The following is a 24,876-nucleotide window of genomic DNA, read 5'->3' as shown; positions in this document are numbered from 1 at the left end:
CCTTTTGGTCTTTGCTTTTGCTGAAAAACATCACACAGGGGCTAAACCATACCAGGATCTTCTTTTTAGGAATACTGTAGCGTGGAGCATCCAACTTAATAACCCGGTGTCATGCGGAAGCTAGTAAAGCAAACCTTGTACGACGATAAATCCGAAACCAAAAGAGAAATATACCAAATGAAACACAAACACTTAATGTAGTTCGGTCAATTGACCTACGTTCACAGACGGAGATGAGCAATTCACTATATAAAAGGAGAGTACAAAATATCGAGAGAACAACCTCACAAATACAAGTGTCAGGCTAACACTTGTCCCGAATTCTCCCCCTAAACAAACTCTCAAACCCCTTAGGCACTACATTGTGGAAGTATCATCAATTATAGAAGTCAAAATATTTTTCTACCAGAAAAGAGATTAGTCAAATATGAGATATTTATAATTTTCTTCTACAAGAAGGAAAATACAATTATGATAAATATGTGTTGCTCTTTCGTTCAAGAGATAGGAAAACTAACTAAATAAAAAAGATAGGAAAAACACATAACAAAGGACTAATAAAAAAGAAAAGTAACCGTTATCCTATCTTTGTTTTCAGTGCAATAAACGTGCTCGATCGGAGCCAGTACTATTTTTCATTTTATCCAATCTCTTTTCCATATTTATTTCCAATCATCCGAGCATAACAAAATACTTTAATCTTATGGTTAGAAAGACCTTAACAGGTAACAGAGCTAGGCCCTGTTTGTTTTCCTATATAGGGAATCTTAATTTGAATACTTCACACCTAAATTCGTTAAATAGCATTTTTTTCTTTTAAAACCACTTGTTTGCTTTGAATAGATTTGTTTCATTTTGATCTTTAACGAAGTCTCCATCCACCAACCACAACTGCTGTCACCACCAATCTTTTCTCCTCTTGCCTAAACTCTTCCTTTCCTTTCCAAATCTTTATCTTAAGAGACCATCAATTAGCACAACAAAGGGGAATACAAAAATTAAAGAGTGTACACAACAAGAGATCATCCAGAAAAGAAAAAAAAAACACAATGAGTTACCTAAAAAAAAAGAAGAAAAAAAATCGAAGAGTAGCCGCGCTGAAACGTCTTAATTATAATAGCATTTGGAAGCGATTTTCACTTACTATCTATCTATACTATACTAAAAGCACAAAGCACTTAGCGAAATATCGTTTGTCTTTTTTACCATTCAAATATAGAGTTCACACTAGACAAAATAGTCATTTTAACTAATTTCCTAATATTTAGGAATAGTCATTTAATCAATTCCATAATAGGACTTTAAAATCTAACTAAATCTTTTTACTAGAAATTTTTACTTATTTAAAATATATAAGAACTCCTAAAATTTTAAATCCTTTTGATTTGATATGACGATACCTTTCAATTTAGTATTCTTGTAGTATCCCTCCGCAATTTTGCCAAAACCCTTTTCCTCCTAAAATTTGGTAGATGTTAGGAGTATTAATCCTTTTCCTCCCAAAATTTGGTTTAGATTAGAAGTATTAATCATTTGTCTCACAAATTTTGGTATTTGGTTTTCTTAGTTTTTCCAACAACAAAAAAGCCATATATATATACACATACACACTATATTAAAAGCACGAAGGTTTAGCGCAATATCGTTCGTCTTTTTTACTCTTTAAAACATAGAATTCACATTGGACAATATAGTAATTTAAGTATTTCATTAATATTTAGAAATATTCATTTAATTAATTTGATTATTCCCATGTTATTAACAATCTAGGAAGGCTCACGAGATTATTTGGTAAATTTTGCCTCTACTATTTGTTATTAAAATTCTGCCTTAATTATTTGGTAAATGTTTTTTGGCATTTCTTACACTAGGAAGATTAATAAATTTTTTTCCTAAACTTTCGCTACTTCGTTCACTCTCAGTAAATGACTTTATCTCTATTGGACTTGGTTAAATTCTCTTTACTCTTTGGAGTAGTGACTTCTTTTGTTACTGAAATTATGCCGGTAAAATTTTCTTACTCTAGAAGAGTTAATAAAATTTTTCCTAGACTTTCACTACTTCGTTCAACTCTCATTAAATGACTTTATTTGTTATTAAATTATCTTAGATTAGGAAATTTTGTAGTATTAGATTCTCCACGAGCACTTGTGACTTCTATTTTGGTAGAAGTTTTTATTATTTTGTAATTTTTTCTTGTCTATTACCTACACATAAATTTACTCTATATAAATCCTTTCATGTGTCAAATTGTATACCAAATTATTAATTACTGGCACGATCCGAAATTTTCCACCGACGGGACCGTGATGGCGCCTAACATTTCACTTACTAGGCAAGCCAACGTTAGAGAATCCTTTACCAATTCCTTATTTCCGTTAAGTAATTAACATTTAATTAACTACAATGAAATATAACAAGTGCGGAATATCATAAATATGTATTAACTACTACCACCCGGATCTAGAGTCACAAGTTATGAGCATTCTAGAACTTACTACAAGTAATAGTCTGAAAGAAATACAACTGTCTGAATGAAAGAAAACAGTAGGACATAAAAAGATAGACGGGGACTTCAAGGTCTGTGAGCGCCGACAGATCTACCTTGAGTCTCCGGACAACAGACCAATAGCAAATCTCGATCAACCTGAGCCGGTGTCAAAATCTACACAGAAAGTGCAGAGTGCAACATCAGTACAACCGACCCCATGTACTGGTAAGTGTCGAGCCTAACCTCGACGAATTAGTGACGAGGCACCTACAATCAACCTGTACAATCAACCTGTACAATTTAACAGTATATACGCAAATAAAAGGAATGAAGAACTAAACAGGAAATGTCGGGAGGGGAGACATACTGAGGGGAATACAAGATAAAGAACTACAACAGAATGATCATTGAAGCAGTCAATATACCGTGAATCAACAGGAATAGTGAATACAGTAAAGAAGAATGCACGGCATCACCCTCGTGCTTTTACTCTCAATCTCACCATAAAATTAATAGAAACAGCACGACATCACCCTTCATGCTTTTACTCTCATATCATAGCACGATATCACCTTTCGTGTATTAACACTCACAATATGGTGCATTAACACTCACAATATGACACGACATCACCCTTCGTACATTAATACTCACAATACGGCACGGCATCACCCTTCATGCATTAATACTCACAATACGGCACGGCATCACCCTTCTTGCATTAACACTCTCCCTTACCATAATGCAATGCATAAATAACAACAGGGAGATAGAATAACAAGTACAAACCTTACTTCAACATTTGGTTCCATAATATCAATCTTAACTTTGAAATAAAAACTCAATTATCACCAGAAAATTCCGTAAAAATGATAAGAACGATAATTTGAACAACACTAGTATAAGACGTAGCAATTTGGCATAGGAATGGGACAATATCAGAAAAATAGAGAAACATGAAAAAAATAAACAGGTAAATTGGCGGCGCATAAGTACTCGTCACCTCACATATACGCCGCTCACATGAATTTGACTTAGCAAATAATCTAAGGTTCCTAATTCCCTCAAGTGAGGGTTAGACACAACACTTACCTCGCTCCGAAGGCCACTTAATTTTCAATCACAGCTTTTCCTTTGGAATTCACCTCCAAACCACTTGTATCTATTCAAAAATGACTCAATAATATCAAATATTGCTAAAGGAATCAATTATATTGTATAAATTAAATTTTCCAAATTTTCCTCCAAAAAGTCAAAAAATCGACATCGGGCCCGCTTGGTCAAAACCCGAGGTTCGGACTAAAATTCTTTTACCCATTCACCCCCGAGCTCGAATATGTAATTAGTTTTGGAATCCGGCCTCAAATTGAGGTCTAAATCCCCAAATTTCCGAAATCCCTATTTTCTACCCCAACCCCTAATTCTACCATGAAAACTCTAGATTTTAGGTTGAAAATTCAAGAAATGTAATGGGTAATTGAAAGAAACGAGTTAAGGAAACACTTACCTATGATTTGGGGAAGAAAATATCTATAAAAAATCGCTCTGGGCCTCTTATCCTTTTGAAAACGAGAAGAACAATGGCTGGAGTCCGAAGTAAATGCTCACTGCCCAGCGACCTTCGCACTTGCGGTGCTTTGGTCTGACCCGTGCATCCGCATGTGCGGACGGAGTGTGCGCTTCTGCGGAAAAGGGCTAGGCCAACTGGGGCCGCACCTGCGGACAGGGTTCCGCTTCTACGATCCTGCTCATGTGGAGAAAAGTCTGCATTTGCGGAAAAATAAAGTCCAGGTCTGGGTCGCATCTGCGGGGCTTTCGCTCGCACCTGCGACCAAAGGCTAGCAGGTGCGGGCACACCAGATTTGGTGCACCAGCAGCCTTGTTGAGGTTTGAACTCAACTCGCGCATCGCCCGAATGGCACCCGAGCCCTCGGGGCTCCAAACCAAATATGTACGCAAGTCTAAAAACATCATACGGACCTGCTCGCGCGATCAAATCGCCAAAAAAAATCTAGAACTCTAAATTTAGCACCAAATCAAATGAAATTCTCAAGAACACTTTAAAATTTCTATTTTCTCAACTGGACGCCCGAATCACGACAAATCAACTCCGTTTCTCACCAAATTTCATAGACATGTCTTAAATATCATAATGAACCTGTACCGGGCTCCAAAACCAAAATGCGGACCCGGTACTAACAATGCCAAACATCAATCAATTCCTAAAAATAATTAATTTTTAGACTTTTAATTTTCATCAAAAATTCATAACTTGAGCTAGGGACTTCCGAATTCGATTCCGGGCATGCGCCCAGGTCCCATAATTCGATACGGACCTATCGGGACCGTCAAAGTACGGATCCGGGCCCATTTACCAAAAATATTGACCGGAGTCAACTAAAATAAAGTTTTAAGGCAAAAATTCTTATTTTCATCAGTTTTCAACATAAAAGCTTTTCGAAAACCTGCCCGGACTGTGCACGCAAATCGAGAAGGGTAAAAATAAGATTTTTAAGGCTTAAGAGCACAGATTCGAGTTCTAAAACATAAGATAACCTTTTGGGTCATCACAATTACTATTGTGCTTAATTAGTTTTTATTCTACCTAATTAAAATATACTCTTTTGTGCATAACGCACATTACACGTGCAACGCACGTACACTAAATCTATCTAGTATATTAAAAGCACGAAGGCCCTTAATGAAATGTCGTTCGCCTTTTTTAACCTTTAAAAATAAGTTTAAATTGGACAAAACCGTAATTAAATTACTCCTCTAATATTTAGGAATTTAAACTCAACTAAAACTTTGGTCAAAAAATCTTTCCTTGTTTGAATAATTTAGAAAGTCCTAATATTTAGGACAAAGTAAACTAAGATCTTTCCTTCTAAGTGGAAATTACAATTAATTTTTAATAATTTCGTTGTTTGAGTAAAAGAAGAAGAAGAAAATAAACAGAAGGTCTTGAATATTGTAAGAAAATTCACGCCTTCCTATTATCTTCAAATAGGAATAGTGCTACCGGTAATACTTAAGAATTTATAATCTATAGGAGTTTACAATATCTAGCTATATCTATCTATCTATCTATCTATCTATCTATCTACGAAGTCCTTAGCAAAATATTGTTCGCTTTTTTTACCTTTTAAAAATATTGCTCACACTGAACAAAATGATCATTTATTTATTTTTCTAAATTTAAAGTTACCTAAAGTTTTAGTATTAATTATTTTTTTCTTTATTTGAACTATATTGAAACTCATACTATTTAGGAATTTATGATTTTATTACATTTATTGTAACCACATTTCATAATTATAAAAATTACGGGTCTCAGTCCACTTTAATAATTTCACGGCACCTCGTGCTCATATTTCTGTCACAACCGCATGGATAACTCACGTGCCAATAATAAAATCATCATACTTTCTTCAGTACCTTGACGAGCGTAAAACACACACTTAAATTGTGCTCGCTAGTCAAAGATAGTATAGTATAATATCGTGTCCACAGGGATTGGATTTAATAGTATTCTCGTAGTTTCTAACTTAATTGCTATCGAGGAGGATCAACAGTTGAGATTTATATGATTAATAATAAAATTTAACTAAGAATCTAAAATCTGCAGCTATTGACTAGTGACTATCGAAGCAAGGACTAAGCAAATGAAGATATCTATCACAATCCAAAATCCAACTAGTCGTGATGTCACCTAACCCAACCCGCTAGGTAAGCCAGTTAACCACTAACCAATTACAGTAATAATTAATAAAGTAATTAAGCAAAAGCAATTATCTAAATCTTATACAATCCCCAAGGACTGGTAGTATAAATCATAAGCTTCTAAGAATAGAGTTTACAAAGGTGGTATGAAGTAAATACATCATATGTTTGAAAATTACATAAACAGAGTTTTATGAATCTAAGGCTACCATGAACAAGAGGTAGCTACAATCATGTCGAGGGTACATCTTCAGATCCACCTCCCAACGAACACAGCAGCATCAGCAGCCAATATCTGCACGTAAAGTGTAGAAGTATAGTATGAGTACAACCGACCCCATGTACTCAATAAGTAACAAACCTAAGCTTAGGTTGAAAGTAGTGACGGGCTTGTACCAAGGTCGGGTCCACCACCAATAACTAACAACATTTCATAACAACATAAAGCAAGTAACAAAAGAAGTAACTCAGAGATAAAATGCTCAGCTTAATCATGATTTCTGAAAATAGTTCTGCCTTCCAAGTACATCAGTGAAATCCAAATCGTTTACCGAAGTTGCCAAAAATATGAATAAGTTTGAAAACAGAAATATTTCCCAAAAATTCTTTCAATAATAATTAAGATGTTTCATTTCCTTTCCAGATAGCCGGTGTAAAACAAATGCATCACTATGCCCATATGTCAACGTGTGTGAGAAGTCATGAATGACGTGATACCGTACAACATGAGGAAAATACATCTCTATGCATGTATGTCATGTGTGCATGTCAATGTAATGTATCTCACAGATGAACTTATGTACTCACACTCTCAGAATACTCAATCTCACTTTCTCACACATTTCACTCATCATGCTCAATCACTCGGTACTGTATATGGCCAATCCGGCCCAGGGAAGATCCATCCCGAAATATACACATCAACTGATCATCAGTTTCTCGGTACCGAGTAGGGCCAATCCAGCCCGTGGAGATGATCCATCTCCAGGTGTATAATGCTTCGGACAAGATCCATGTCCAGGGAAGATCATCCCTCAATAATAACAACTGCGCTCACTAGGTGTGTGTGCAGACTCCGGAGGGGCTCCTTCAGCCCAAGCGCTATAATTCGCACGGACAAATCATGTGCCATAGTATCAATATCATAATCAATCAGGCCCTTGGCCTCACTCAGTTATCAATCTCTCCAGTCTCTCTCTCACGGGCTCACAATGTCATGAAACTAGCCCGAAAATGATGATATGATGTATCAATAAATAACAACAGAGACTGAGATATGATATGCATATGAATGCGTATGAGTGAGTATATAATGCAATGAAAGCACATAACTCAACAACAGTAATGACCTCGGTGGGTCCCAACAGGATAAGCATGTAGCCTAAACATAGTTTATAGCATGAATCACATTTTAATAACTCTAGTACGTAGAGATTTCATGATTTCAGATAAGTTCAGGTAACTACACAATACTACATAAATAACAGAGCCACAACTCACACGGTGCACGCCCACATGCCCGTCACCTAGCATGTGCGTCACCTCAATACCAAACACATAACACGTATATTCAGGGTTCAGACCCTCAGCTCTAAGATTAGAAGAGCTACTTACCTTGAACAAGACGAATCCAATGTCGAGCAAGCTAAACAATACTCCGAAAATTCCATTCCATGCGTATCAACCTCCATACGACTTGATGTCTCCTCAATTCAAGCCAAATGATCCGTATCTATTCAAATAGCATGCAAATAAATCACAATTTACTCTAATGCTTACAAATTAACAATTTAAAAAAATTTCTAACTCCGCTCGAAGAATCGATAGTGGGGCCCACATCTCGGAATCCGATGAAACTCACAAAATATGAGAACCCATTCAATTACGAGTTCAACCATACTAATTTCACTCAAATCCGACTCCGAATCGATATTCAAATCCCAAAAATTCATTTTAATGAAATTGTACAATTTTCCCCAAATTTTCATATCAAACTAATTGAATGATGAAAATAATGAAATATTCATATATGTTAACCAAATTCGAGCTAGAATCACTTTCCCCGATGAATTTCTTGAAAATCCCATTAAAAATCGTAACAAACCGAGCTTTCTAGGTCCCAAAAATAAAATAATACCCTAGGCCTCGGTTATATAGTACACCCTCTGACCTCCCACTGTGTGGTCCACACATTTCCAAGTGCGGTCGCACATTTTCAAGTTCTGCAGTCGCACAAAAAATTATGCGGACGCACTTCACAACCTTTCCACTACCAAGCTTCAGTAAATTGGCCATAACTTTCTCTAAATATGTCCAAATGATAATTTCTTTACCTTTTTGGAAACTAGACACGAAGTGCTACAATTTTTGTTTTTTAATCATCTCCAAATTCCTTATGGATCAAAAGGTATAAGCTTCCGAAGTCGGACCAATGAACCTGCAGAACACCCTGAAGTGCGACCGCAGACAAAATTGTTCGGTCCGCATATTTCCTCTGCGGTCCTCACATTTTCATATGCTGCAGCACTTTTTCATCTGCTACAGTACTCAAAAATGTGCCTCAGCACATGAAATTGTGTGGTCTGCACTTCCAACATTCCAAAACAACATCAGAGTGCCGAAATGCTTGGACTCGCTCAAAACTCACCTCGAAACTCACCGAGTTACTCGGGATCCCGTTCAAATATACAAACAAGTCCCATAATATGACACAAACTTAGTCGTTGCCTCAAATTATATTGAACAACACTAAAACACGAATTGTACCCCAATTCAAGATCTATGAACTTTGAACTTTCAAATTATATATCTTTTGCCGAAACACATCAAATCAATCCGGAATGACTTTAAATTTTGCACACAAGTTATAAATGACATAACGAAACTATTCCAATTTCCAGAATCGCATTTTGACTCCGATATCAAAAAGTCAACCCCCCGTCAAATTTTCCAAAAATTTAACTTTTTCCATTTCAAGCCAAATTCCACTACCGACCTCCAAATAATTTTCGGATATGCTTATAAGACCAAAATCACCATACAGAGCTATTGGAAACATCAAAATTCAAATCCGAGGTTGTTTACACATAAATCAATATCCGGTCTACTTTTCCAACTTAAGCTTTCCATTATGAGACTAAGTGTCTCAATTTGTTCCAAAATCTCCCCGGACCCGAACTAACTAATCTGATAGGTCATAATACAACTATAAAGCACAAATAGAGTTGTAAATGGGAGAACATGGCTGTAATACTCAAAACGATTGGCTGGATCGTTACAATATCAATGGGAGAAAATGGGGTTTTGATAGGATAGGTGCAAGATAATTGTTTGGGATTTAACTCTAGATAATTCACTTCATATGTTTAAGTGAGTCTCCCGAATTCACTTAATTATCAGTATAATTGTTTTAGTAGAAACTCCTCTCTCGATTAAGTCTCAACCTCTCAATATGAACCAATTTAAGCTATGTGAAGATATGCAAGAATGCGTAATGGATTGTTCTTTAGGAAAACCTCTTTCGATTATTCTCCTAACTAGATTTAATCAATGATTCAACTAGCCTCTTTCGATTACTTAGAAGAGTCTATGAACTCAACCAACAATATAATGTAAAGATATCACAAGTTATGTCTCTTTCGATTACAAGAACAAGCGAATATATGCAAAAATTAAATCTTCCAAAAACGATTCAAATACATAAAAATAGAGTTATAATCCACAAACAATCATCAATACACCAAATCCATCAAAACCCAAAAGGATCTACTCCATAGACATGGAGAAGTTCTTCACAAATGTAACTTAAGTATAGGAAAACATAAATTCAATCCAAACCCGGATCTTGAGTGAGGAAGGAATGATGAAATCCTTGTGTTTGTGTTCTTCCAACTCCTCCTTAGCCTCCTTGGTCTCCTTAGGTCGAAAATCTGTCAAAAGTCCTTCTAAACTGGTCTTTTGGTGTATTTAAGCCGCCTCCAAAACAAACCCCGAACGAAAGTACCCTTTTTTTTAGCGGAAATGGGAAGTCACTCTAACATTATTGGGCTACCGCGCCGCATGCCGCGCCGCACCATGCGGCGTGCTTGTGGCAATTTCCAGAACACTTTACAAAATAATTTCTGGGCACTTTTTGCACTAGCGCGTCGCACATTGTGTCGCATTAGTGCAAATTTCTCAGAGTACGGATTTTGCTTCGATTTTGGCATCCAGACTTGGTCCTCGACCCCCGAACACGATCCCGGCTTAATCCCTTGGCTTTTACTCAGACTTCAAAGCTCCAAATCACTCAAATTAGCTCCATAATATCTACATCACTCGGAATCACTCTTACAAGGCATAAAACACATAATAAGTGCAAAACACTAGAGATTGAAGCTCAAACTCAATTAAGTGTAGTAAATTAGAGTGAAATAAGCGACTAAAATATGTAATTATAGCCTATCATCAATACCCCACACTTAAACCATTGCCCGTCCTCAAGCAATCAAACTACACTTTATATAGACACGACCTTTTTAAACAACTCTCCTAACTCATCATACCAAGAATAATTAAAATAGATTAAGCACAATAGTGTGACATCCTAGCCTCGAGATTTGACTCACAAGTACTACGTATTTTTCACAACCTGTTCACTTACTCTAACATAAAGGTCAACGACATTACCTTCCTTCGTGAATCATGTGCCCTCACACAACAATATAAAGTAGTTCCGCACACAATAAAAGTTAAGAATGATTAGGAACGCAAGATAGAAAGAATTCACTCACTCTCAGAAACAACATTCATATGCCACAAAAGATGTGCCATAGGCTTGACCATAGTATACTACTCTACTAATTGAGTTTATTCAGTCAAGGATCAAGTAGGACTTTAATTGGTTATAATGTAAGCTACGGGATGGGTCGTATACATTTAGATATAAGAGTGACTACATCTCCCTAAACACTTTAAATACATACACTTTGTCTTTCAAAACCCCACACTTATGTCAAACCATAACTCCACCTTCACGTCAATATATATTAACTCCCTACTTTCTTAAGCACAATTACATCAAGAGTTACCACTTATCAATGAATATTTTTCACAACTATACAATTATTATTTTTTTCTTTTTCAATTCAAGTGGCTCTTACTTTTTCAAAACAGTGCACCTTTCTCCTTATTTCATTAGTTCCACTCAAAAGCCAAACCACTACCCCACACTTAAATTTTTACAAAGTTCATAACAAATTCAAGTGGTCATGAGAGGTCAAGGTTCAAATAGATGGTCAATTTGAACAAATGGGTAAGGCTCTTAATGTGGTTGCCAAAGAAACAGGATTACAGGCTCAAAAGGGTTAACTCCGATACATAACAATTAGGTGGGTACAAGCATATAACAGGCTCAACAAAGAAATGTCTATATCACTTCCAAGACTGAACAAAACTACCATTTCGTTGTGCAAACACACGGGGCAAGTTCTAGGTATCAAATGCAATGCACAGAATACACGAAACCTCACCCACACATGGGACATAACTCACTCAGGATCGGACTCATCGAGACACTCTAGTCAAAGTAGTTAAGCAAAGTTAAGATCATATAATTTAAGGTACTTATACAAAAGTCAAAAATCGAGCATAAGCGTCACAACTAAAGCACTTATTATTCTCAAGGCATAATAAAGTCAAGAGATATTGCTTTCATTTAAAATCACAGCACAAGATCTCCTACTTCTAAAAGAAAAAAACTAACTACACCCGTTTCAAACAAAACCCTTGAAAAAGAACCGCGGCACAAAGAAAAACCAAGGGGAAATTCAGACAGTACCTAAAAAAATCTTTTGTCTTTTTCTTTCAACTTAATCCCTCAAGAAACCTGTTGAATGACATCCATCGTCGAGAAAAATCAAAAAGTTTAAAATTTTCAATCAAATGAATTACAAAAACACACATAGACATTTATACATTCTATACATATATACATCCCTCACCCCACACTTTAAATTGTGGCATGTCCCCATGACACACAAATAAAAAGCAAAGGGTAAAGAAAACTCCATTGAACTTTTTTTGTTTCCGAGAACTTGTGAATTCCACCCCTAATTCTGAATTCATTCTTCGTTTTCGCTCCCCGGGATTCTTTATGGAGCTCATCGGGCCAAACTCCTTTAAGGATATTTGTAAGACTCACTCTTTTCTTTCTTTCTTGGCCTCATTTTTAGCAGTGGATTGTTCTTGTAGGATTATCCTCAACTTGTTTCTGTATTCATTCACAAGATCAATCCCTACTTATTCTTGTAAATCCCCAAAAATAAAATCCACATGATCAAGGTTAGAATTAGAAAATGAAGAAGAAAGGTCATGTGAATATTCCTGTGGTATATCCAAGACCAATGCTTCTTCATTCTCTTCTACTAAAAATTGTTAATGTGGATACGTGGATGGGGATTTGAACTCTTCTTTTATTGCTTCGTAATCCACCAAAGCCTCATTTTCAATCATCTCAGTTGAAACAGAGTCCTCTTGTAGAGTGGAAAACTCTCTCCGTAGATGTTCATCATCTCAGGTAGGCTCATTCTCACCGGGTATCTCCTCCATATATTCATCATCACAATGCAATGAGCTTTCTGAAAGTGTACTTATTATTTGACTCACTTGCATTGTTAGGTTGTTAATGGCTTCATCATCTTGTGTAAATCTCTCTTCTACCTTATTTATGAACTTATACATAAGCTCTTCTAAACTACCATTCTCCCCTTGAGGTGATTTTCTCACTTCTCTTTCATTCCAGTCATAATAAGGGTATTCATCCCAACCAGAGTCAGAATTGTGCCCATATGAATCCCCATAACTGTACGGACTATAAACAAAGTGAGAGTTTTCAAAATATGAACCATATGAAGAATACCTACCTGCTTGACAATCAATCCATAGATGATTTTCACCGCATTTAAAACACATAGCAGACCGCTGACAATGTTCAACTACTAACTCTTCAACCGTTTTCTTAGGCTGGTTGTACTCCATCTTTACAACATTTAGAGTTCAGTATCAAGCATATGCTCTTCAAGATTTCTTTAACAAAAGAAATCTTGAAGAGAAGTTAATATAAAAAAACTAAAAATAAAAAAAATTAAAATTAAAATCTAATTCCTGAATTAGCACTACAAACTATTTCAAACACTATTGATTGCAAATCCCTGGAAATGGCGCCAAAATTGACAAGCGTAAAACACACACTTAAATTATGCTCGCTAGTAAAAGATAGTATAGTATAATATCGTGTCCATAGGGATTAGATTTAATAGTATTCTCGTAGTTTCTAGCTTGATTGCTATCCAAGAGGATCAATAGTTGAGATTTATAAGATTATTAATAATATTTAACTAAGAATCTTAAATCTGTAGCAATTGACTAGTGACTATCAAAGCAAGGACTAAGCAAAGGAAGATATCAATGGGAGAAAATGGGATTTTGATAGGATAGGTGCAAGATAATTGTCTGGGATTTAACTCTAGATAATTCACTTCTAATGTTTAAGTGAGTCTCTCGAATTCACTTAATTATCAATATAATTTTTTTAGTAGAAACTCCTCTCTCGATTAAGTCTCAACCTCTCAATATGAACCAATTTAAGCTATGTGAAGATATGCAAGAATGCGTAATGGATAGGTCTTTAGGAAAACCTCTTTCGATTATTCTCCTAACTAGATTTAATCAATGATTAAACTAGCCTCTTTCGATTACTTAGAAGAATCTATGAACTCAACCAACAATATAATGCAAAGATATCACAAGTTATGCCTCTTTCGATTACAAGAACAAGTGAATATATATGCAACAATTAAATCTTCCAAAAACGATTCAAATACATAAAAATAGAGTTATAATCCACAAACAATCATCAATATACCAAATCCATCAAAACCCAATAGGATCTACTCCATAGACATGGAGAAGTTCTTCACAGATGTAACTAAAGTATAGGAAAATATAAATTCAATCCAAACCCGGATCTTGAGTGAGGAAGGAATGATGAAATCCTTGTGCTTGTATTCTTCCAACTCCTCCTTAGCCTCCTTGGTCTCCTTAGGTCGAAAATTTATCAAAAGTCCTTCTAAAATGGTGTTTTGGTGTATTTAAGCCGTCTCCAAAACAAACCCCGGATGAAACTATCCTTTTTAGCGGAAATGGGAAGTCACTCTAACATTTTTGGGCTACCGCGCCGCACCATGCGGCGCGCTTGTGGAAATTTCCAGAACACTTCACAAAATAATTTCTGGGCACTTTTTGCACTAGTGCGTCTCACAGTACGTCGGATTAGTGCAAATTTTTGAGAGTACAGATTTTGCTTCGATTTTGACATCCAGACTTGGTCCTCGACCCCCGAACACGATCCCGACTTAATCCCTTGAGCTTTTACTCAGACTTCAAAGCTCCAAATCACTCGAATTAGCTCCATAATATCTACATCACTCGAAATCACTTCTATAAGATACAAAACACACAATAAGTGCAAAACACTAGCGATTAAAGCTCAAACTCAATTAAAGTACAGTAAATTAGAGTGAAATAAGCGACTAAAATATGTAATTATAGCCTACCATCACACCTCGTGCCCATATTTCTTTCATAACTGCACGGATAACTCACGTGCCAATAATAAAATCATTATATTTTTCCTGGCACCTCGTGCACATATTTCTTTTATAAACGCCCGGACAACTCACGTGCCAATAATATAAACCGCCCGGCAATAGCCATAGGTCCACAATTTCAACATGAATCAGATTATTATTAAGTTTACCGAAACAACAAGACATGTTGCATAATATATAAAAATAAACACAAGGAAAATCACAACATCATCTAAAAATCACCAACACAATAATCCCACATCATCACGTATCATCCCTGATAATAGCCAGCCTTATCTCTCCTATAGCCACCCGTATCACTTCATAATAATAGCCACCATTATCCCTCCGCCCTGATAATATCAATAGCCACTCTTATCGCTCTTATAGCCACCCTTATCACTCCTATAATAGCCTCCCTTATCGTTCTGTTTAATAGCCTCCCTTATCATTCCGCCTAGACAATATTCCAACACACATACAACAATGAAATGCCACCCTTATGCTCACATGATATCAACAATGGAATTCCACCCTTATACACCGCATAACAGTAACCCAAATCACATAATAATTTATACAGAAAATTATCACAACACCACATAATCACTCACATTTACAAATTGCCCGTAGGCCACAACCTTTCCAAAGTTACAACGAAATTAATTAATTTCACAGTAAATAACCCAAGGCTCCACACAATGTGTATAAAATCTCAAAAGCAACAGCAAAGATGGAAAAATAACTCTGCAAGAACAACCTCTTCTTTAATCCAAATTTCTGATAAATATATTAACGCCTCAATTTAAACTTATTTAATTAATTATTTGCAGATGAAAAATCCATAATGTGATTATTTCCAAGAAATATCAAATCAACAAACACACGAAATTCACATAAAAATTCAAGTGGCAATCACACCAAATTATCATATAAAATACAAACTCGACGAACAAGGAATGAGGCATGACAAATCAAGGATTTACTAAGTTCCAACAATTTTCTAATTTAATACATAAGGGTGTCAACGAATTTTAGCTAATATAATTTGCACATATAAACTAAGTACGTACTCGTCACCTCGTGTACATGGTTTTTAATCACACAATTTCCACATAAGACTCAATGCCTAAGGAAAAATTCTCCCACACAAGGTTAGGCAAGATACTTACATTTTTTTAAGGAAATATATTCGAGATATATTTAATTGAAAGGATTACATTCTAAAGATTTTTATTTAAAAAACGTATAGATAAAAGATGTATATTTTGAAGGACTTGAGTAATTGGTTGTACTTGTGTTTATTATTCGTTTGAGCAATATTTATGGTGTTCTTGTTGCCTTGTTGTTTATATCACTCGTTGATTTTTGTTGCTATCATTGCTAGTTATTTTCCAGTACTATTGTATACTGTTATATTGCACATGTTATTTGACTAGTGAGTGTCTTGGTTGTACCTCGTCACTACTCCATCGATGTTAGTCTTGATTCTTACTGGGTACCGTTGTGGTATACTCATACTACACTTCTGCACATCTTTTTGTGCAGATCCAAGTTCTTCCTACCAGGCCAGATACCAATGAGTTGGACCGTACGTGGAGACTTCAAGGTATATATGTCAGTGTCCGCAGACCTCGGAGTCCCCCTCTATCCTTACTATGTTATTTTTCCTTATTTTCTTTAGACTCTCATGTATAGAGACACTTAGTATTTTCTCTTAGAAGCTTGTGACTTGTTTCTACCGGGTTTTGGGAGTTGTAAATTAATTGAATCGCAAATCGTATTTATATTTCATGTGTTGAGATTCGAGTTCAGTTTTATATTCAGTTATTCTGCAAATTGATAGGCTTACCTAGTCGTAAAGACTAGGTGCCATCACGATACCCTATGGAGGAAAATTGGGGTCGTAACAAGTTGGTATTAAAGAAAAGTTTTTATATCAATTTAATAATAACATGTTGTCTTTCCTGTTAAGTTTTTTATTTTTAATAGCAGTATATATGGGAACTCCTAATAATTATGACAAATATATTATTATATATTTAGAGGTCCCCAATTTGCTCCACTCTGAAATATAATTAAATCTTATTTGGTGTAAAAAACTCCAAATGCTAGGGCTTTAAATATTTATTATTATGTTACGTAATGCTTTAGTTGTTAATAAAAAAAAGTTCTCATGGCGTCTTATTAGTTGAAAAAACCAAAAGGAGGGGTCAATATACTTTTGAAATTTTCCTGTATAAATATATTAACAGGTCCAACTAACATAAATTAAATTTGGAAATGGAGTTTAGCTAGCGTGCCTGAATCAAAGAGACTCATAGCTCAATTAGTCAATTCTTCATCAGAATTACTTGCTAGAAACTACTGCGAAAGGTTCGATTAAATGACTCTTTTTCACTCTTTATGGTAATTTTCTTTCTTCCGCTTCAAAATTTATAGGTTCCAAGTTGAACAAACTGATTTCAGCGGGGATGATTGTTTTCGCTTTTGGTTAGATAATTTTATTTTAATTTACAATATCTATTGAGTTAACGGCTTAACGTGGCGTCTAAAGAGCTAATGACAGAAAGACTCAACTACATACTACATACGACAATCAAAAGGAGTGCACGATCAAGTTCTCCGAGTTATTTTCTAAGCTGAAAAATCTTTGTAACAAGAGTACTACTTCTTCAACCCGTGGCTTTTATATTGACGCCTTAAGTACCGGAATGCTTAGAGATGATTGAGTATATTAAGATGTTTAGACTATATATCAAGGTATTTTTTTTGTTTGATTAACCTTACTTCTTACATGTACAATATGTTTTATTGTTAGTTCTATATATAGTTTTTCCTTTTCTCAATAGATTGCATTATAGTGTTGGACTATTATCATCAAACTATTCAAGAGAAAACATTACTGACATACGAAAAGGAAATACATAATCTATGCTCTTGGGAGTAGTCTGATGGTAGTACAATGTCATTCCACTCCTATATCCTTGCGTGCTAATTTTTGAAATTGAAGTAATAATATTATAAAATTAGACTAAATTTTAAGTTGAATATATTAATTGAGATGATTCAGGACTTCTATGATATATAGTTTCTTCCTTGATTGAAGTTAATAGGATCAACAATCGTGATTGTCAGGAACTACACTTTTTTCTTTAACTTTTATTTTATAATAGAAATACAATTTTTAATTTAATATATATAATTTTATACTCATTGAGACAGGGTACACACGCATCGCGTGTACCTTAATATTAGTAATAACAAAAGGTTTTGTTTAAATTAAAATTTCACTAGTATTTTTTTGATGTAATATTAATTTGTAGTTTTATCTGAATTTATATTTATTAATCAATAAAATTATACACATTCAAATATTTAAAAATAACAGTCTTAATTATCTACTAAGTACTAGTATTTAAGTTTATATACGCACGCACACGCACATACAGATATATTTTTAGATTAAGTCATCTTCATCTTTAAATAAAGAAAAAGAACGACCCGTTAGACTCTTGTGGCACTTATTATGATCTCTAGCATAAGAGAATGAAAGAAGTTAGGCAAGCATAACATGTTCAAATGGAATTAAAGTATATGTTTTTATTTTTCTATGGGGGAAGACAAAACTCCTATGTATAGCAGTGGTTATTTTCTTGGGAGTTCCATTTATGGTAAGTTTTCATAGCTTATGCTGGTATTTTCATATCATTCTAAAGTGTTTTTAACATTTAAATGAAACTAAAAAAAGGAAAGCGGAAAAGGGTTTAAACTGTCCATTAATCTTCTTCTATTTTGTTGCGGTCTTGCGGATACGTTGGCCAAAAATGCCATGAATTTGGTGGAACTAACCACAAATGTTTTTTGATTGGTGTCAAATGCCCAGGGTGGCTATTGGCTATTACCACCTTGACAGACATTAACTTCCTTCTATTAGGATTAGGTACGATAAGGCTAACTTCTATGTAAGCTAATTAGGGAAGTTTACACACATGGCCGTCAATATTTATTGTTTACTTTTTTTAGTCATATACATAGTTTATACAGTAATTATACATAATTATACACATATAACTCATAAATTATGCATATATTATATCTCCACTAGCTATTTTTAGTTTAAGTGGTTAGGTAGACGGTTATTTGGATTAATTCTTCTTTTGTTTATTGGCAGGGATTTAGGACTGAAGGTGACTTGTACCTCAGTCTGATGGTGTAGACTCATGGTCTCATCGATGTAAAGGATGCTTTTTTGGTGGAATGGAAGTAACATCCCAAGCTGTTGGGGGGTGTAATTTAAAAAAAATAATCTTCTTTCTACTATATTACATGAGATATGCGCTTCCATCGCTTCTCTAATTAGGAAGATATAACCACTGAAAACTTATAGGTCTGAAGAGAGCTCTTCAGTCTCCTTCTGCAGTACAGGAGCTAGCTAGCCAGGACACATGCCCATATATGTTTGCAACTTTTGTCAAACGTGTGTGTACACTCACTAAGTTTAGAATGAGTATGATCCTAAATTATTAACGGAGTATATGTATATACTATAATTTTAATTTATTAATTTGATATGTACCCATAATACACAATTATAATGGGTTCAATTAAATTCAGAGATACTCTTTAGAGTCGACTATGTACACATAGCTAGGAACACATATCCATGTGTTGATTGGTGTTCCACAGGGCAATTAAGGCTTAATATAAGGAGCTCAGCTTCTTTTTATGCGTAATAGGGCAGAAACCAGACCAGATGTACCTATTCTTGTTCAATGTGAATCTGTTACTGTCAAAGCGCATACCTTCTCCTCATATATTCACTACTGCCAAATTAAACCACCTTTCTTCCATCATTACATGCTGCGAGTGTACTGAACAGGATGACGACTTTATTTAAAAGTTTAAACTGTTAGCGGGAGAACACACGATCTTAATTACTTAATTGTATTGCTAAAATAGTAAACATGGAATCAGTTGGCAACGCAAGTTTTACGCCAAAAAAACATGATTTACTAATGGGTATAATTAACGATTCAAACTCTTTTTCACTTGCATATTTGTTTGTCCAAAATATATATATATCAGGATTTCAGCTTGCTTTTAATTTATCTCTTAAGGCCAGCTTTTGATCTCTGTGTATATCTCTTACTGTAGCTACTTTGCTACTGGTTACACGTCACGCATGATGTCATTTTACAATGTGCTTCTTTCAAGAATCACAACTAGCTAGGGTTTGCCTTCTAATTCTTTCTTACTAAAGCAAGCTTATATTAATTGAATAATAATATTATTAGAGCTTTTTAGTGAAGCGAGTAAAAGAGGATGGATCGATCGAGGAACAGTGGTTTTCGCTCCCCACTAGCTAGGATCCCTCTTCCGGGAAGATATTGGAGGAGTGGTCCCCTAATCACTTTACAGAAACCCTAGGTTCACCTCTGCTAGCTTAAACCTTAAGTACTCCAAAAATAATGGTGAAATTCAAGTTGTCGATAATATAGAGATCAGACTACTAAAATATTAGCATGTGCTGTACTTTGACGTTCATTATTTACTGTAAAAATGGCTAGTGCCTGGTTCAGGAATTATGAATAATGATATCCAGAAAATCACATTTTGAAATTTTTTCAGACAACCCTAAATAGAGATTAGGAAGTTCCATGTTCATATACCCGAATCCAGTTTACTGAGAGAATTATATAGCATGCCTCGTTTGACATAATAAAGGCTTTAGAATCTCTAATGACAGATAACTATATATAGTGGTTTCTACGGATTAAGAGTTCTATGTGGTACATTATATTATATATATATATATGGTCATTAAGTATTTTAAATTCAACTAGCGTTTGAAAGCTGCCGAGGAAAATAATATAATGCTAATTTTGAATGAATTCGTGCTAGCTGGAGGCTTTTAGGCATCAGTACAAATTTTATCGTATGGAAGGAAAATGTATGCCTTAAATAACTATGGTCAAGTATTCAAATTACATGAAAAAACCTTCACTATAAGGTTAGAAATGGAGAATTTACATGGTGATCCGTGTAGTTATTATTTGACCGGCTATTAACAGAAAAAGTTTAATTTCATCTAGGCTTAATTCATCGGATTGATTTTGATCATGATCATATTGATATTAGCTTGCTTTTATTGTCAGCAAGTTAAACTAATAAGTACTTAATTCTGGAAGATATATAACATGATAGCTTTAGGCATCTGATCAATCAGCTAATTATAGGAATTAATATTATTTCTCAGAAATCAGGAATTGTTGAATAGAGCAAAAAAAGAGAGGGAAAAATGGAAAGCGGTAAAAATATGACAGCATGCTGGATCATTGATTAATGCACAGTACACTCCGATTTTCCTGATATACTCAAGCTGCTTGTTGAAAATTGGAACTAAAGGATAAACATATATATTTCTTTTTCAAAAATTCCAAACCTAGATCCATACATGAACCTGCAACTGAAGTAAAGAAAACATAAAGAAAGATCGAAAAAGAAATTACAAACACCTGTGAACATTAATGATTATAATTTGAAGATTGTGTCTAGCCGGAATAGTCAATTCTTTCATAGATTTGGAACGACACATAGAAGATTAGCATGAACCAAAAAAAAAAATGGTCCGAATCTTTCACAGTTGAAACTACAAGACTGATCAAAATCATCCCCTTCAGTTAGAGCTTTCCATTATACTTTAAGTAGTGGTAATTTCTTGATTCTCAGATTCACTTGCAGCTTCATCTGTATCTTCATCATTTGAACCTTTGGTCTGATTTGCCCTTTGTCTTTCAAACTCCCTTAATTTATACAAGTACCTCAACATGGCCTCGGCATAGTTGTCAAAACCTAATGAACTGAAAGCCCAACAGACGTCATCTCCATTAACCGTCCTTCGATTCTCCTTGTGACACTTGTCAGATGCTTCTCCAGTAACAAAACTTATAAACTCTGATGCACATTCTTGAATTGTCTCTTTAGCTTCTTTGGAGATTTTGGCAGTTGGTGGCAGGATTTGTTTCATTATCCTTCCTACATTGGCTATCGGAACCAATTTCACATGTTCATCCATGTCCATCTTAATCGTGATATATCAAATGGTGAAAATAGTTATGGGTATTGTTGATCTTTCTTAAATGCAGACACGTTTCTATTTTCTCCGACTACCGGCCAGCAGCTTCTATAAACTGTTTACATGTTGTAGTGTATATAGGCGGATCTAGATTTAAGTTAGTGGGGGTAAAAAATCACTATACAGAAACTTTTATATGACAAAGGGTGTCAATTTAGAGCGTGTGTTCTTTTTTTTGTATATGTGTATCGTAGATTTTCAGCTATATATATAGTTTGAGTTGGAAGAAGAAAAGACACCAGATCGTACCTCATAAGGTTGATTTCGCCCATAGTATTGTATGTATGTTTGTATATACATGTTAGCATGCATGTGCATGGAGAAGCGTGACATACATGGGTAGAAACACACATGTTGGTCTAACCTTAGCAACTACCAAGTGATTATTCAGAATGAATGGTTAGTATATATATATATATATATATATATATATATATATTCAATTTGGATTCGATGGGGGTTAAGAATCAATCAAAATTGACATGGTCATACTAAGAACAAACTTTAGAGTTGAAACAATATGTTTATATCGTCCTCTTTTTGTTACAAATGCTCCAGATTGAAATGAGAGAACTGCTTACGATTTAATCATTTTATTTCTCATAGGTTAGATTTATCTAGATTTTGATTATGCCATGAGTATTTAACCAAACAAATTAAATTCAGATCTTGACTCCTTAGTCAAACTTGTGCCAAGATTAGGGATTTTAAAATATTAAGTGACAATATAATCGAATCCACTAATTCGCATAACAATCTGTATTGGGGCAAAACCCACTTTTTAAAAGTTGAAACCTGTAAAGCTTAAGTCTATTAGGGTAGAAATGGTCCCCGCCCCCAAACCCCCCTCCACATATGTGTACTGTTAACTAAATAATCCTAAATTATTCGTTGAACTGATCATTTAAACTATTAACAGTACAGATTGAAATGAATGGACGACATTTATGCACGTTTGCATGTACTATATTAATTAATCCAATTAAAGAGCATAAAAAGAGGGAGTGATCACCTATACGAAACCCTAGTGTTTGATTACTTCATAAGATTTAGGTTTTTGTCGAGTTTTGTCACTTATATGGCGGCACACCCCTTTAGCTTTATTGCATTTGAATCTTTTAAGCTTTCAAGCATTTTTATTAAGCCCTAGCACCTCACATGAAGTTTACTTCACATTCTGCTTTTTAAATTTTACTACACCCTCTTATAATTAAGATTTACCTTAACGGCATTGACTTGATCGATCTTGTTACTCTTTCTCTAATAATGCTAATGATTTTGTTTAACAAATTAACTTTGGTGAGGATCACCAATTCTATAGCTTAATTTAGCCACTGTTAGACGATTAGGCCTAACTATATTGTGGTCGTGAAATTATTGAAGGATACTAGTAGAAGGTGGAATATGAATATTTTTGTTTCGAAAAGAATAACTTTACAGTTAAGGATGCCTAATTATATTGTGGAATCTTGCTCTATAGGCCACTAAAGTTAATTAAGGGTAGAGATGCTAATTTATAAGCATAAATTCCCCAATAAGTATTTATTTTCGTGGTATTAGTGTACATTTTAGAATGATAATAAATATTTATTCCGCATTCAAGTGATATGATTGAGAGGTAACATTGATCATTAATCACAGAATTTGCAGATTAAAGATTTACCATCTCTATAGATTAAATCATGAAGTAATTATCGCAAATAAAAGTGATTCATTTAGTTGACCGTCGGATAAATTGGTTAGATTACAATATCACAATTAGTGATAGGAGGTCCTCCATTTTAGATTAGATATTATTGTTTGGTGTCTCTCCCAATTATCATCTCTTTGTTAGACTTGTCCTCTGACCCCTATCTCTTTAACTTTTTCCGTTACAGTTCCTGCCAATTCCATGTATTCGTAGTGGATAAGTAAGAAAGGCGAAAACTTTAGCACTAGTACATTAATGTAATAAATTTAACCCCTAATATTAGTCAAGCGAATCAAAAAAGAGTTCGGCAGGGACGTCCAAACTGTGTTTAATTTCTTGTTTTTAAGAAAGACAATCTTAAGGAGTAATTAAGATCGATGTCGAAATGATATCTTCATAGAAGCTACAAGTCATTAAATTCAACATTCCTTAAGCATCATGAATCTTTAGAATTTTATGTGGCTATTTGAGTTAATTCTTCAAATTTTATCCCTTCGCTTGTTTTATATGACACAAGATATTTTCATGGAAACTTCATATTAAGATCAGGATTTCATAACCATTTCTATTTGTTTATTTCTTGCTATATATTTTTGAATTTAAATTTGATAGGGTATATAAAACTTTCATATTCCATCAGGTTAAGTTTAATTACAATAATAAGCCATAGCAAGCCTGATACGTGAACAATAAATAGCCGGTCAAACTGAAATATTGCTGTAAACATTCTTTATACTGTCAACTTAACTTAAGATTGTAGTTGTGCAGAACATTCTTATTGGTCTGACAAACTTGCTTTTGCAAGTTAGCTTAATTTATTGTTTGGATTAGCTTTTAAAAAGTAGCTTATAATCTAAAAGTCAAAACTCATGAGTTGATAATATTTGTTATAAGAAAAATCAAATTATGGTGGATGTCTACTCTTCCTTCATGATCTTTTCAAATGCTTAATGACTTATTCAATGACATATTTCTATGCTTAATTACATATTCAATGACATATTTTTCTTCACTTTTCATGCCTATATAAAGGCCTTGTAATAGATAGAAAAATACACACAATTGAAGAAGAAAATCTCTTCCTTCTCTCTATCTCCATTTCTTGTTCATGTTTTACTAAATTGCTTTTATTTCATAACAACATGTCTTGTTCATGTTTTACTAAGTTGCTTTTATTTTATAACACGTTATCAGCACGAATTGCTCA

General features: G+C 34.5%; 1 protein-coding gene across 1 annotated transcript; it reads right to left on the bottom strand.

Annotated features, from left to right (window-relative positions):
* Nucleotides 1–21,544: 21,544 nt before the first annotated feature.
* Nucleotides 21,545–21,925, bottom strand: LOC104100031 (nuclear transcription factor Y subunit B-4-like). Its single transcript, XM_009607193.4, has one exon. It carries the CDS (start codon nt 21,923–21,925, stop codon nt 21,545–21,547), a length of 381 nt encoding a protein of 126 aa, XP_009605488.1.
* Between the last annotated feature and the right edge of the window lie 2,951 nt (nt 21,926–24,876).

Source organism: Nicotiana tomentosiformis, chromosome 1 (assembly GCF_000390325.3).
Source record: "Nicotiana tomentosiformis chromosome 1, ASM39032v3, whole genome shotgun sequence".
NCBI classification, from domain to species: Eukaryota; Viridiplantae; Streptophyta; class Magnoliopsida; order Solanales; family Solanaceae; genus Nicotiana; species Nicotiana tomentosiformis.
Note: the sequence above shows the minus strand (reverse complement) of the source record. Positions and strands in the feature narration are given on the sequence as shown.